The sequence below is a fragment of the Hippocampus zosterae genome, chromosome 10, assembly GCF_025434085.1.
Source record: "Hippocampus zosterae strain Florida chromosome 10, ASM2543408v3, whole genome shotgun sequence".
Taxonomy (NCBI): domain Eukaryota; kingdom Metazoa; phylum Chordata; class Actinopteri; order Syngnathiformes; family Syngnathidae; genus Hippocampus; species Hippocampus zosterae.
The window spans coordinates 18,392,630-18,405,580 of record NC_067460.1 but is presented as its reverse complement, the minus strand read 5'-3'; the positions used below and the strand labels follow the sequence as shown (position 1 = coordinate 18,405,580).

At 41.4% G+C, this 12,951-nt stretch overlaps 4 protein-coding genes across 6 annotated transcripts; 3 read left to right on the top strand and 1 right to left on the bottom strand.

Annotated features, from left to right (window-relative positions):
- The first annotated feature begins 701 nt into the window (after positions 1 to 701).
- sfrp2l (secreted frizzled-related protein 2 like) lies at positions 702 to 3,481 on the top strand. The gene is made up of 3 exons (XM_052079149.1): positions 702 to 1,421; positions 2,093 to 2,173; positions 2,316 to 3,481. Exons 1-3 carry the CDS (start codon positions 917 to 919, stop codon positions 2,702 to 2,704), a joined length of 975 nt encoding a protein of 324 aa, XP_051935109.1. The 5' UTR covers positions 702 to 916; the 3' UTR covers positions 2,705 to 3,481.
- Positions 3,482 to 4,399: 918 nt separating this feature from the next.
- tomt (transmembrane O-methyltransferase) lies at positions 4,400 to 6,652 on the top strand. Of its 2 annotated transcripts, XM_052079151.1 has the most exons (4): positions 4,402 to 4,747; positions 4,934 to 5,130; positions 5,227 to 5,349; positions 6,051 to 6,652. In XM_052079151.1, exons 1-4 carry the CDS (start codon positions 4,486 to 4,488, stop codon positions 6,246 to 6,248), a joined length of 780 nt encoding a protein of 259 aa, XP_051935111.1. In that variant the 5' UTR covers positions 4,402 to 4,485; the 3' UTR covers positions 6,249 to 6,652. The 2 variants fall into 2 exon arrangements, with proteins under 2 accessions (XP_051935110.1, XP_051935111.1); XM_052079150.1 differs by having other exon boundaries at positions 4,400 to 4,747; positions 4,934 to 5,349.
- Positions 6,653 to 6,750: 98 nt separating this feature from the next.
- anapc15 (anaphase promoting complex subunit 15) lies at positions 6,751 to 8,704 on the bottom strand. 2 transcript variants are annotated; one of them, XM_052079152.1, is made up of 4 exons: positions 8,337 to 8,702; positions 7,630 to 7,689; positions 7,293 to 7,436; positions 6,751 to 7,170 (listed from the first exon to the last, which is right to left on the bottom strand). In XM_052079152.1, the coding sequence occupies exons 1-4, from the start codon at positions 8,454 to 8,456 to the stop codon at positions 7,123 to 7,125; spliced, it is 372 nt and encodes a 123-aa protein (XP_051935112.1). In that variant the 5' UTR covers positions 8,457 to 8,702; the 3' UTR covers positions 6,751 to 7,122. The 2 variants fall into 2 exon arrangements, with proteins under 2 accessions (XP_051935112.1, XP_051935113.1); XM_052079153.1 differs by lacking the exon at positions 7,630 to 7,689 and having other exon boundaries at positions 8,337 to 8,704.
- A 2,050-nt stretch (positions 8,705 to 10,754) lies between these two features.
- Positions 10,755 to 12,066, top strand: folr (folate receptor). The gene is made up of 4 exons (XM_052077658.1): positions 10,755 to 10,883; positions 10,991 to 11,179; positions 11,388 to 11,523; positions 11,725 to 12,066. The coding sequence occupies exons 1-4, from the start codon at positions 10,755 to 10,757 to the stop codon at positions 11,994 to 11,996; spliced, it is 726 nt and encodes a 241-aa protein (XP_051933618.1). The 3' UTR covers positions 11,997 to 12,066.
- Positions 12,067 to 12,951: the final 885 nt, after the last annotated feature.

The following is a 12,951-nucleotide window of genomic DNA, read 5'->3' as shown; positions in this document are numbered from 1 at the left end:
GAAGCTGACTTCGGGAATCGTTGGGGAACAGCATGAACTCATTTGGAGCCAATCTTTGGGGACACATAGACCAAACAAAAAAGTATTGACCCGTTCCTGGGTGGTGGGGAGAAGGCAGTATTGACGGTCTGTTCTCCAAAAAGTCTTGAGGTAACGAATTTGTTTAATGACATTCATTGGCTTTGTTTCCCATCTTTTCGTGTGAATGTGTTGTACAAAAATCATTCATTTACATTGCAAACTCTGGAAGGTTCTCGTTTTCAGTTTTCACAACAGAAAAAAAATTAAGTGTTTTATATTCTTAATTTTCCCTGTATTTCGTTTGACTCTTTTATTTCATGCCTTGCAGTTTTGTGGCGACCAGTCCACAATGAACCCCACAGCTCGCCCACACTCAGTAGTAAAATAGACTCTTTCTCACCTGATGCATGGATGATTTTTTTTTAATTCAAATGTCACCGTGCTGCTTTTCATTACACCCAATGCACAAAGATCCTGTATCAATAAATCCAGGAACAATACAGTAACTCTTCATTCCAAATTAGATAAAGCAATTATCTTTGTAACGTCGTGTAATGTTTGGCAAAGCAAGTCCAGTTCTCATAAATCAATAATTTAAACTCCTCATGGCATATTCACATAACTCTTTTGACTGTACTGTACTTGAATGCATCACGACAGTTGAGCAGCTTGCAGAGTGCAGACACCCTGACTGCAGACAAAAAGTAGTCAGTCACCCAACCTTTTGGGGTGGGGGTGATGATTAACAGGCGTCTGTCCTCTTGTTTACCCTCCAGTTTCCTCCACACCTTCTCCTTTATTTACGCCCGCCGAGAGAGGGGAGGGAGCAGGCAGGAAAGAGCTTCCAACGCCGTGGAACTCACCTTTAACTGGTAGAGGAACAAAAGCAACCACCATGAGAGCGCTCTTGTTTGTTTTGGCGCTGGGAATTTCTCTGGCGTCTGACGCTCGAGCTCCTGCCCACCTCGGCTTCAGTTCGTCGGTCCGCTCGGTGTGCAAGGCCATACCGAGCACCCTGTCTCTGTGCCACGGCGTCGGCTACCGGTACATGAGGCTGCCCAACCTGCTGGGCCACGACACCCTGCGGGAGGCCCAGCAGCAGTCTGCCGCCTGGCTGCCGCTCGTCTCCAAACTGTGTCACAGGGACACTAAGAAGTTCTTGTGCTCCTTGTTCGCACCGGTTTGCGTCCCAGACTACAGCGGGCCCGTCAGCCCGTGCAGGAGCCTGTGCGAGGCCGTTCGCGACCATTGCGTCCCCGTCATGAGCGCCTTCGGCTTCCCCTGGCCTGAAATGTTCAACTGCAGCCGCTTTCCACGAGGAACCCTACTCTGCATCCCTCCGAGTGGGGCGGTGGATGCGCGGATCGTGGAGGAGATCACCCACGAGGAGGCGCTCAAAGGTCTGTGCTGCTACGAAAACTTTACACGGGAGGACAAACAATGCCCTTGGTCAGTGGTGGAGATTGTGCATATGTCTGTGAACTGTGCAGACATATCACAGTTCTGTGATATGTAAAATTTCCCGGATACTCCAGTTTCCTCCCACACCCCAAATAAGTTGATGAAAGTCTATCTTGCCTTTCGGTTTGAATGTAATTGCGGGGCATGTTTTGACAAAGACGCAATTACAATTTCAAAACATGCATGTTTCTGGAATGTGGGAGGAACTGTACACACGAGGGCCAGATTCAAACCCAGAATTTGCTAACTGCTACTTACCGTGCTGCCCTGCAAACTGCAACCATGATGAAAACTGCAATAATGGTCTTAATGTCATAAAAATGCACTTGTATCTTTAGAAAAGCAATCAATTCTGCACCTTTTTGTTCGTGTATCTCATTACACGTGTATGCAGAAAGTTGTAAATTACTTCGTGTAAATTCCACACCTACATAAATAAATATACATTAGAATAAGTCAGTATCTGATGTTAAGTAAGGCTTTACATTCTATTTTTTTGTCTAGCACCTCGTGTATTATTAAGTGATGGTTGAAGTGGTTTTTTTTGTCGTTTGTTTTCTTCTGACTCTTGCAAATGCAAACATGTTTAATCCATCTTTTCGATACCCAGGAAGTGTCATTTGCGATGCCTGCAGTCTGGCAGCTGAGGGAGAAACTGACATCAAGGACAACTTTTGTCTAAGTCCATATGGTGAGGAAAAAGATAATGGCATAATATGACATGTATCTTGAGAGCAGACCATAAGGAAAAGAAAATCGTTGTTCCTCCCCTTCACATGAGCCGTTGTGTTTTACGGTGTGCCCGCAATGACACGTTCTTGTCTCTTTCGCAGCATTCAAGATGCGTCTAGGCAGTGTGTCAACAGTGGGAGGAGACCTTCAGCTGGTGCCTTTGGCCCGAAGCCGCATCCTGAGGTGGGCAGGGGGAGGTGCGGAGAGGGCTGGGATTGGAGGCGCAATGGCCCACGGTGCTCTGTGGCTGCAGGAAGGCGCCACCTGTGCGTGTCCCGGCTTGGACTCAGCAGACAAAAATGATCTTGTTTTCGGCGAGGAGGTCATGGACAAAAAGGTGAACGGGGTCCTGGATGGATGGTATTTGGCACTAGCTCGAGCTGAAGAGGGAAGGCTGGTGTTAACTCGCCTGGTGCGCTGGACTCGAGGCGACAAAGATATGAAGAAGTTCATCAGGGGACTCTTGAAACAATCTTGCCCTGAGCTGTAGCTATTCAGTCTTTAACCAGTTAGCAGCTTTTTTTCCCCAAAGTGTCCTGTTCACAAAAAGTCTCTAAATAACCAAGTTAATCACCCCCGCACAGACTTTTAAACACTTGTGCTCAAGAAGTGTGAAAGGATACTGTGAGTCTGCATTCTGACCACTTGCTTTATGAATGGTCCCCTATCTTTTTTTTAAAGGTGCTAAGTGGCTTAAGGTCCTGGACATATCTTTTATTTTTATTCTTATGGTGCAAAATGTTAATAATTGACTCGTGTATGACGGGCTTGTTTCCCTGACAGGTTTTACAATCTTTTACATTCCCCTCTAAACTTAGGTTTCAAACTCCGTCCTCGCGGGCCGCTTTCCTGCACGTTTTCCATCTCTCCCTGCTATAACTCACCTGATTCAGATGATCAGGTCATCAGCAAGCTCTGCAGGAGCCTGATAATGATCCTAAATAAGATGGAATCACATGCAAGAAAGCGGCTCTGGAGGACCGGAGTTTGACACCTGTGCACTAAACATTTGAGCAGTCATTTTACAAATGCCTACATCTAAATTGTGTACATTCACAAACTAATTTGTTGTAATTGGCGTCAAACGGTGTGATGTTGTTATAATCATGTAGTAATACAACAACTTTCTCATTACAAAGAAAGTATGCAATGAAGAGGAACCACTCATTAAACCATGCTGTTTTTTTTTTTACCATGAACATAGAAAACAGTTGATTATTGTGTCATTGAACGAGGCAACAAACGAGAAATAAACTGAAATATGTATCAGCCGTTTAATACCCTGTGCAATGCTTTTTTGGGGTTGACCTTGCTGATCATCTTACTTAATTTATTGCATTTACGATACTCCATAAATTTGTTTGGTTGCCTGCAATCATCGCAGTTTTCTTAACCCTTCCATATTGACGGCGCAAAGTGGGAAACGTGACTCGAACATACTCGGCTACACACCTGTTGCTGTTAACTTGATACAGCAGATAGTCTCCTTCACTTTGTCTCCTGCGGCAAACGTGACTCTTGTTTCTCTGGTCTTGTATTAATGCTACAAAAATAAACATTAGTTATGTTAGACTGAAACTGATGAAAAATATGTGGCGATAATGCCCTTGGCCTTACCGGTTTTAGTGTCTGTAGTAAACTATTACTGGAAAAACAAATGAACGCGATGCTTCAATAATTCATAGCTTCAGGTCTTCAACCTTCAATTACCCTACACACACATACAGTATACACACTGGCATCGAGCTGTATTTGTCTCAGCTGCCAGTTATTAGAAATAGTATTTTCCAGCAACTCGGTGAGTGCCCGTTTTATTTGTGGTGCGTTCTCGTCTGTGAACTTTTTTTTTTCTGTTTTATCAGAATTATGTCTGAATATCTCCTTATGCGACCTTCTGCACAGAAACTTCACATTTTAATTCGCAAGTTTGGATGAGTCAGACAATAAGATTAGTTGATGCTTATAATAAATCACAACATAATGATGTTTGTCAATTAGGGATCTGTTCATAGATGTGAGGGATATTCCTGCAGCTTTGCAGTAAGCTCTTGTCAGTCGCTGTTATTAAATTCCGGAAGGAATCACAATGAAGTGATTATTTAGCTTTTTAACACAATCTAGAATTGGCAATTTTGAATAATTAAATGAAGATAGTTTTTGCATGAAGTAATAGTCATCTTGACTTATCCACTCAACCTCAAAGATCGATGGGAGGCAATGTTCCTTACTGCTGCTTCATTGTTTCTCTTTAGAACTTAAATGACTGACTGAATGGCATTCCCTGCCATTGCGTTGGCTTTCCTCCCCCTCCTGCTGACGCTGCTCATTCGATACCGTTTCTACTTTGCGTTGTTCTACCGAGCGGTCCTGGTCCGCCTTTGGAAGGACTGTGTCACCGGTCTGAGCCGTGAGGAGCGAGCCTACCAATATGTTCTCACCCACGCCACACCCGGGGACCCTGACAGCATTTTGGACACTTTTGACGAGTGGTGCAGCAAGGTGGAGTACATTAGTAACATTGGACCAAAAAAGGGTGAGCAGAACAGTTCAACAACACTCTGGTCACAATAATCTAGTGACCCAGTCTCGCAATCTTTTGTAATGATGGTAGTGGAAGTTGACATCGCTAGGTCAACTTTAAATCTGGGCATTGTCATCTTTTCAATGAATATTATTTAAAATATATTGATGCTTTGTACCTGCATCCACATGTGTGTAGGGAAGATCCTGGACAGGCTGCTGATGGAGCAGAGTCCTCTAACAGTCCTGGAGTTGGGGACACACTGTGGTTACAGCACTGTGCGTATGGCCCGAGCTCTACCACTGGGTGCCAGGATCTACAGTGTTGAGATGGACCAGAGGAACGCTGCCATAGCTGAGAAAATCATCCGCCTGGCCGGCTTTGACGACGACACAGTGAGAGGGACACAATCATCTTTACTACTTCGAATTGGATCTGTTCATATGTTGACTTTTGGAACTATGAAACATGTTATGTTTCTCATCAATCAGGTAGAGCTGATTGTGAATCCTTCAGATGAAGTCATCCCACGCTTGCGGTCTGACTTTGGTTTGGAGAGGCTTGATTTGGTATTCATGGACCACTGGAAGAAATGCTACTGTGCTGATCTGCAGGTACTGTAGCTGTAAAACAAATCATAAAATGAAGAGCCTCACCACAACAAATTGATGCCGTTTCAAACTGCTGAGATGGTCATGGATGACAGCATTTTATCTTTACAAATGCCGACAGTGTTGTAAACGCTCATTTTCCAAAGTTCAACCATCCGAGTAATAAAAGTACAGGATTCCAATATTTTATTTTCCCACTTTAGTCAGTTTACCTTTGCCAATAACCAAGTTCCAGTCATGTGAGCACTTGAATAAGTGCCCAAGATCACTACACTTCCCAAAGTAACAATGTTCTGTATCTTTTTTTTCTTATCTCCATTGTGAGACTATTAAAGATGTTCTTAGTTAAAAAGAAAAATCTATTCTACAAAACGCTTGTAACATTGTATTATACTAAATTGGAAGGACAATCAGATCATATACATTGATGGTCATTTAAATAACATGGTTTTGAAAGAGAGTTCAGGTTTCAATCTGTCTTATCTATCTCTATTTGTAAGTTTTATTTCACCTACGAGCATAATTAGCAATGTTAAATGGATGGATGAGCTAAATTGCGAGTGAATTGAAAAATATCTAATAAAGATAGCTGTGGCTATGGAATCTATTGAGGATCCCCGTGATATGTGCTGTGACAAGATAATCAAATGTAGTTCTGCTCTTGCCAAATGTGATGTGTATTTGTTGATATGATGGTGTTGCAGATGTTGGAAGGTTCCGGTCTGCTCGGGAAAGGATCTATAATTCTGGCTGACAACGTGCTGTTTCCAGGCGCTCCCAAATTTCTCCGACACATTCGCAAGAGTGGCTTGTATGAGTGGAAGATCCACCGCGCCACACTGGAGTACAGCAAGGGTATCAGAGACGGGATGGCAGAACTGGTGTATCAGGGGATCAACTAGACCAATAGTTAAGTGCAATAGGCTCAAGATAAAACAACATAAATCTGCATAAATGACAAAGGTTAATTGAGCATGATTCTGGTGTACAAAATGAAATATATTGGGCATCTCAGTGTTGGGTTGTCCACAAATCTCAAATGAAGGATATCCAATACAAACTCAGCATCTGTAAAGGTTTAAGTAAAATTCTTGGAGGGCATGACAAAATCGCCCCAAGCATTCTGAGGCCATGCAGTCAATCATGCCTGTTCTGTTGATGCAGTCTTTGCAATTTTTTCTTTACATTTTGCAGTTCCAAATCTCTTTCCATAATTAATCCTTAAAGTTTCTGTTTACAGCCAGTCATGTTCGTGACCTGTTGCTTATTAACCCAAGTTGCCTCATTGCGTAATGTCCCTCCATCTACTTTTCATTCTCACTTACTTTTTCATCCTTTTTTGTCACAAAAAAAAAACAAATGAAATGTTTTTAGTATTTTTTTACTAATATTAATTACGCTCAATATTTTTTAAGAAAACATTTTAATGTTGTCCAAAGTCAAGTCATACTACATGTAACAAAACTGGTTCAGACAAGTTTACTGCAACATTTCTGTTTGTGATGCATCCCCATGAGAAACAAGTGTAGTAGCTGATTGAGTTGATGAGTCTTATAGGTCTCATTATAGCACATTCATTTATTTTGCCATGTGCATTTGTTGTTGAAATACACTAACCAGCCACAGCATTAAGCGCAACTGCACACTGCATTATCATAACAAAAATGTGCTCAAACAAAGATATTGGAATATACCGTCTAGCCTTGCAACCATATTTTGTTCAATGAATGCCTCTCTGAGGCATATCAGTGGGAAGTTGAAACCTGAAAATCTTGTTCATCTCATCCACTGGTCTTGATCTTGATCTTGCCCTTCCATGTCCACCTGACAAACAGAAATAAAGAAAATCTTTATCAAATGTGTTTCTAGAATAGGTAGTTCCTAAATGTGTTTGCATTTAAGATCCATAATGTGCAACATATTCCATAATCGATGGATAAAAGCACCTCATTGATCTCGCCATCGTCGGGTGACTCGTTGTAATCGTTCATCTCATCCATGTCCTGCATGTCTTCTTCATCTTCTGAGTCCTCTTCACTGTCCTCCTCGTCTTCATCATCTTCCTCCTCCTCCTCCTCATAACCTCCCCCCTGAACCCAGAAAAGAAAGGCACAGAAATGAAGTTTAGGTTGCAGAGTGCATAAAGCAGCATCATGTGCGATGGCTGGTTTTCATGTACAAAGTACAAATCTGTCTCATTAAGAACGCTATTAAAATATTTTCTTGGGATGACGCTCGTGTAGAACAGTTGGAGTTAAACATTGGACACAAATAAAGAATTACCTCAAAAATAGTTTTCCCAATTGGTAATTGATTGTTGTCCTTCTCAGCAATGCTCTGCAACTAAGGTAAAAGAAATGTTCAAAAGATTTAACCGTGATTCACATTGTAGGAATAACACAAATTCACAAACTTCAAGTTACAGCGATCTTGAATTCAGAATACTGTACAGTATATCGTTTTGATATTGCTAATAAACTGCAACCTATGACCTGTATTCAAACACACCGAGGGGGTAAACACAACTTACGCATGGGGGAGGGGGGGGCAAAGAACTGACGCTGGGAATTCTCAATACTGGCTCGAAGAAGCTCCAATGACACTTTAGATATGTGAAAACTAACTCGTTACTGTCATTTTTGTGCGGACATGCATCTCGCTGGTCTGCAGACTAAGTTAAATCAAATTTGTATGTTGCCAAATTTGTATCGTCTAACCTTGAATGGGGAGAGACGCAGTATCATAACATTTAAGTCTTCATACGGACAAAATGTAAACACCGTGTTGTTCCTTTAGTCCAACTCTTTCTTTCTGGTGAAATTAATCTTGCGCCGGGCGGTGGGGGGGGGGGATTTTAAATTTATTTATTGTCCCTTGAGAACCCTTCAACGTGGATGTACGTTTAAGATAAGAAAACCTTTATTAGTCTCGCAATGGAGAAGTTCCAGATTCACAGCAGCAAAGTTATGAAAGGATGAAGTAGAATTTACCCAGGTTTGATGCTGCTGTTCCTGCTGCTGCAGCTCCGTCTCATCCACGCAAGGTCGATCCAAATTGAACCACAGGGACTCGGTTATTCGGGGAAACAAGGAGGGGAAAAGCGTGGACATGTCGGCTTCGGAGCACCCCAAAACCTGTGCTCGACGCCACTGATGACGCGTTAAAAACGCGTTTACGCATGTATTATTTTTAAATAACAGTAATAAGGGACAACGACAATCGAAATAAATAAAGATAAATTAATAAACAGAGTTACCACCCACTTATTGCTGTTAGCCTGCTAATTCGACCGAACGTTTACCAATTCAAAACAAACATGTCGGAAGTTAGGAGTGTTCGTTCAGCAAACGACGTCCGACTATTTCCGGTTGGGTGTAGTTGCGCTGATGTTCCGCTTTGTTAGTGGACCCAAGAGGCCAGAAAGTTTGAGGTTTACTCACTTTAAGTTTAAAATTATGAGGAATAGATCATTGTTTCTTTTTCGCGATTGATCATTAGTTTGCATAAAGCGACAAACAGCCATGTGCATTGACAGTTTCACCAGGAAACACATCTTTCAATTAAATCGGGTATACAGGTATGCTTTCTGTTAACCTCTATATTCTGCAAAATGTCGTGAAGTCTAGGATATTGCTGTACTTCAAGGAATATCACTCAAAAATTTAGCAAAATGTGAAACAAATCACTTCCAGTTACATTTTCGCAGATAAGCAGCCTCAATTAATTTACTTCTTTGACTAATTTCACGCTTATAGTACTCCACATACCCATAAAACAATTATAAACGGAAATGTTCAAAATATGTCGCCTTTAACTTATCTTACCTTTAATTCTTAGGTCATCCTGCCATTTTTGTGTGTATGCAGCGGTCTAACCTTGAGATAAGACTAAACTACCTCACATGTAGACGTAATAAATGCCATTATCAGATCCCTTCTTTTCTTCAGTCACACACACACACACACACACGCACACACACACAGACACACACACAGACACAGACACAGACACACACACACGAGCACAGCCACACACAATTGGAAGACTTTGGACTTTGGAAACAATGCTCTGATAACTTTTCTTATTTGACGGCTATCTTCATCTTTGGTCACACTTGCTCTTATACTTACTCAGGCGTGTTTCCAGGAAGGTTCTTGGATTTCAAAACAATTTGCAGATAACCAACCGCAATGAGGTAAAGAACAATTCCATTCTTCACTGAAAACTTTACATTTACCTCTGGATTTTATTATTATTTATATTTGTTGAAGTGCCAGTAGTGTTCTGTCTGTAAATGTGAGTACCCTATATAGATTTTAAAATGCTGTACGGTGATCAATAATCTTTCTTATCTTTTCAAACTTTTTATTGAAATGACTTAACACAGACTTCTTGCTCTTTGCAAGAGCGTTCTTTTAATATTTAAGAAGAGTCTTAAAACTAAAGTGAAGAATGTTGATGTGTGTGAATTTGTCATTCATTCTTTAACAACATCTTAGTGTAGCAACATGAGATCTCTTCTCACGGCAGACAGTTGTTATGTCATGATGGTGAGCAACCTCCTTACTGGAATGTATCAGGAAATGATGATTATCACACTGAACACAAAACATAAAACTATATTACATTTGTGAACATTCTAAAATCAGTGGTTGGAGAGCAAGGTCACCTGATAACAAGCTGTCCACTGTACTAACCGCTAAGGGTAAAAAAGTGTAATTAATGCTGACAAAGTCACCATACAGCTTTGGAAAAAACTGAAGAGGCCCCAAAAACACAAATAAATAAATAAATAAACGATGGACCCTTTTAGTCTATTTTGACCAATATTTCATTTACATTCAGTCAATCATAAACACTCTGTTAGGGAGGGGCCAGCAAGGCAGCCTCCTCAGCCAGGGTGCTCTGCACCTCACACCTGAGACTCGTCAGCTCATCACCCACCTGTTGCCTATCTGCTCGTTTGGACTGGTACAAATTTGCTCACAGACCATTCCTCAGTGCAAGGTTGTGCCGTTACCATGCCAGTGGACTCTGTTGCCATCTCCTGCAGCTTCTTGTGCCTTGTGTGGACATCTCCTCGTGGACTCCACATGCTCCCCGAGTGACTTTGCGAAGACTCTTCAATAAACTACGCCAAGTGTTGGCTTCAACGATACTTGCCTGTTGTCATGCTATTGGTGTCACATCCTAACACACTCTAAAGTACAAACATTTTAAGTTGTGAGTTATGTTTGTAGTTTGAAATATAAAACAAAATTGTTCATTTCAACCAAAATAAGGGGAACTGATATTCATGATGTGTTCTCTTACAGAAATTCTCCCCCTGCAACCTCACCTGCCGCATAGCTGTCTGTACGTTGTATGATTGACTTTTGGCGACACCAGTGATTTTCTGCTGCAGAGCCATGTGGGTTGTTCTGGTCTTGCTGCTCGCCTTCTCCGGGAGTTCTCTGTCTCAAGACAAACTAAATATGTGTATGGATGCCAAACACCATAAAGTAAAACCTGGCCCAGAGGGAAAGCTTTACCTTCAGGTGATAGACACGAATGCAATTTTTGCCCAACTTATTCAGTTTTTGCTGTCATTCACAATTGCTAAAAACAGCAGTAAGCACTACTTGTGTTCTTCATTATATTTTAGTGTAAGCCATGGCGTCACAATGCATGTTGCACAGCAAATACCACTGCTGAAGCCCATGAAGATAACTCCTATCTGTACAACTTCAACTGGAACCACTGTGGTGCGATGAGTTCCAAGTGCAAGAGGCATTTCATCCAAGACACTTGCTTCTATGAATGCTCGCCACACTTAGGGCCTTGGATACAAGCGGTAGGTGCTGTCATTTTTGTGTTGGTTCAATTCACACTGACGGCCCTACAGGTCCGCACAAGAGGGGATACAGGATTTACAAACTTTGGCAAAATGATCATTTTTAGTGTTTTTGATGCTATTTTACCCAGTTATGTATTGTGTGTTCTAATACATAATCTTGTTGATTATACAATCATACACTGTTACCTTTCCTGTGTTTGTGCAGGTGGATCAAACCTGGCGCAAGGAGCGAATCTTGAATGTACCTCTGTGTATGGAGGACTGCCATGAGTGGTGGGAGGACTGCAAAAATGATGTGACATGTAAGACGAACTGGCACAAGGGATGGGACTGGAGCTCAGGTGTGTTCTCATCACAAATGTGACTCGTTTTCTCCGTTTTGCTCTTTTGCTTATGGACACACATGCAATACAAAGATTTGTTTTTGTTCTGAAAGTCAACATATTTTATCTGAAAATATCATTCAGCGTATCAAGGGGTTGGATTTGCTGTGTGTTCATGATGACAAATTAAACCTAAATAATCATCTTTCTGTATTACAGGTAGTAACCAATGCCCCGAAGGCAGCAAGTGCAGAAAGTGGACTGATGTCTACCCAACGCCCAAATCCATGTGTGAAGAAATTTGGTCAAACTCCTACCTTTATACGAGGCACACCAAAACATCAGGGCGGTGCATGCAGCTCTGGTTCACTGGACCAAACCCCAACACAAAGGTCGCTGAGTATTACATCAACAATGCTCAGCAACCTCATAGTTTTTCATTCGCATGGCTTCTCTTCCTGGCTACATCATTTATTTCTACACTGTTCTAAGAAGGAGAGTACATTTTCCTTGCCTGTACCGCTTGGTTCTAGATCAATCAATAAAATTGATTTCAACTACGATGTCTGGTTTCAAATATATACAACTGGTTTAGGTGTTCCGGCTGTGAGAAAATCTATTTAAGTGCATGCATCCGTATTTTTTTTTATTGTTTTGCATGCATTTCTTTGAGCAACATAATGGTCAGACTTATAATGACATCATTTTGATTATCTTGGTCACTAATTGTAAAATGTTCATATTGTTTGATGGCTACCCTAGACTGATCACTTTTCAAACACAGGACTGTCCGACACACAGACACCATGTGCCCTGATGGCCAAGTTAGAGTCTTCAGTGAACACACCTGTTTTCCAGGGGTTGGGGGAAGGTTGCAACAGTAGCCTGCCCATTCATTCATAAGAGACAGTTTGTGCAAGATAAGATTTTTTTTTTCAATAAATGCAGTGGCATGCCATTTCTATACAGTACATTGTACTGTATTCTATAGTAACACCAGGGAATAGGTAAACTTTTTAAAAAACCTTTGAGAGACAACCATGTTAATAAACATGAAAAATGAACTGGGAACTGCTGTGAGAATTTCTATGTACTCGAGATATCGAAGAGACCGACTTTGCACGACCACTCCCTTTCACCACTAGTGGTTAGTGGGCTCCATTGCTGGCTAATTATTGGGTTCTAGTTTCCTCAGCCCCAGCTTAGTGTGTGTGTGTGTGTGTGTGTGTAAAATCCAATGTCTGTTGTGAATTTTGCTACACTGACATTTTAGATATGAATTCCTTTTGTGACATTTGACTCAGTCCGATATCTAAAAACCCCACGATTCTAAACCAAAATGATAACATCCAGATAAATGTATCTTAGCATACTGTACTTGCTGACTGTAAGCATGACTCAGTCAAGGTCCTGCATTACAAATCCGATGATGTGTAAGTATTACTC

Bases quoted from the DNA above. Each gene is read 5' to 3' on its own strand.
- sfrp2l (XM_052079149.1), top strand. From the start codon at position 917: ATGAGAGCGCTCTTGTTTGTTTTGGCGCTGGGAATTTCTCTGGCGTCT. The intron at 1,422-2,092 runs GTCTGTGCTGCT...TTCGATACCCAG, and splicing joins CCACGAGGAGGCGCTCAAAG to GAAGTGTCATTTGCGATGCC. The intron at 2,174-2,315 runs GTGAGGAAAAAG...TCTCTTTCGCAG, and splicing joins CTTTTGTCTAAGTCCATATG to CATTCAAGATGCGTCTAGGC.
- tomt (XM_052079150.1), top strand. From the start codon at position 4,486: ATGGCATTCCCTGCCATTGCGTTGGCTTTCCTCCCCCTCCTGCTGACG. The intron at 4,748-4,933 runs GTGAGCAGAACA...ACATGTGTGTAG, and splicing joins TAACATTGGACCAAAAAAGG to GGAAGATCCTGGACAGGCTG. The intron at 5,350-6,050 runs GTACTGTAGCTG...ATGGTGTTGCAG, and splicing joins GCTACTGTGCTGATCTGCAG to ATGTTGGAAGGTTCCGGTCT.
- anapc15 (XM_052079152.1), bottom strand. From the start codon at position 8,456: ATGTCCACGCTTTTCCCCTCCTTGTTTCCCCGAATAACCGAGTCCCTG. The intron at 7,690-8,336 runs GTAAATTCTACT...CTTTTACCTTAG, and splicing joins AACAGCAGCATCAAACCTGG to TTGCAGAGCATTGCTGAGAA. The intron at 7,437-7,629 runs GTAATTCTTTAT...TTCTGGGTTCAG, and splicing joins TTGGGAAAACTATTTTTGAG to GGGGGAGGTTATGAGGAGGA.
- folr (XM_052077658.1), top strand. From the start codon at position 10,755: ATGTGGGTTGTTCTGGTCTTGCTGCTCGCCTTCTCCGGGAGTTCTCTG. The intron at 10,884-10,990 runs GTGATAGACACG...ATTATATTTTAG, and splicing joins AGGGAAAGCTTTACCTTCAG to TGTAAGCCATGGCGTCACAA. The intron at 11,524-11,724 runs GTGTGTTCTCAT...TCTGTATTACAG, and splicing joins GGGATGGGACTGGAGCTCAG to GTAGTAACCAATGCCCCGAA.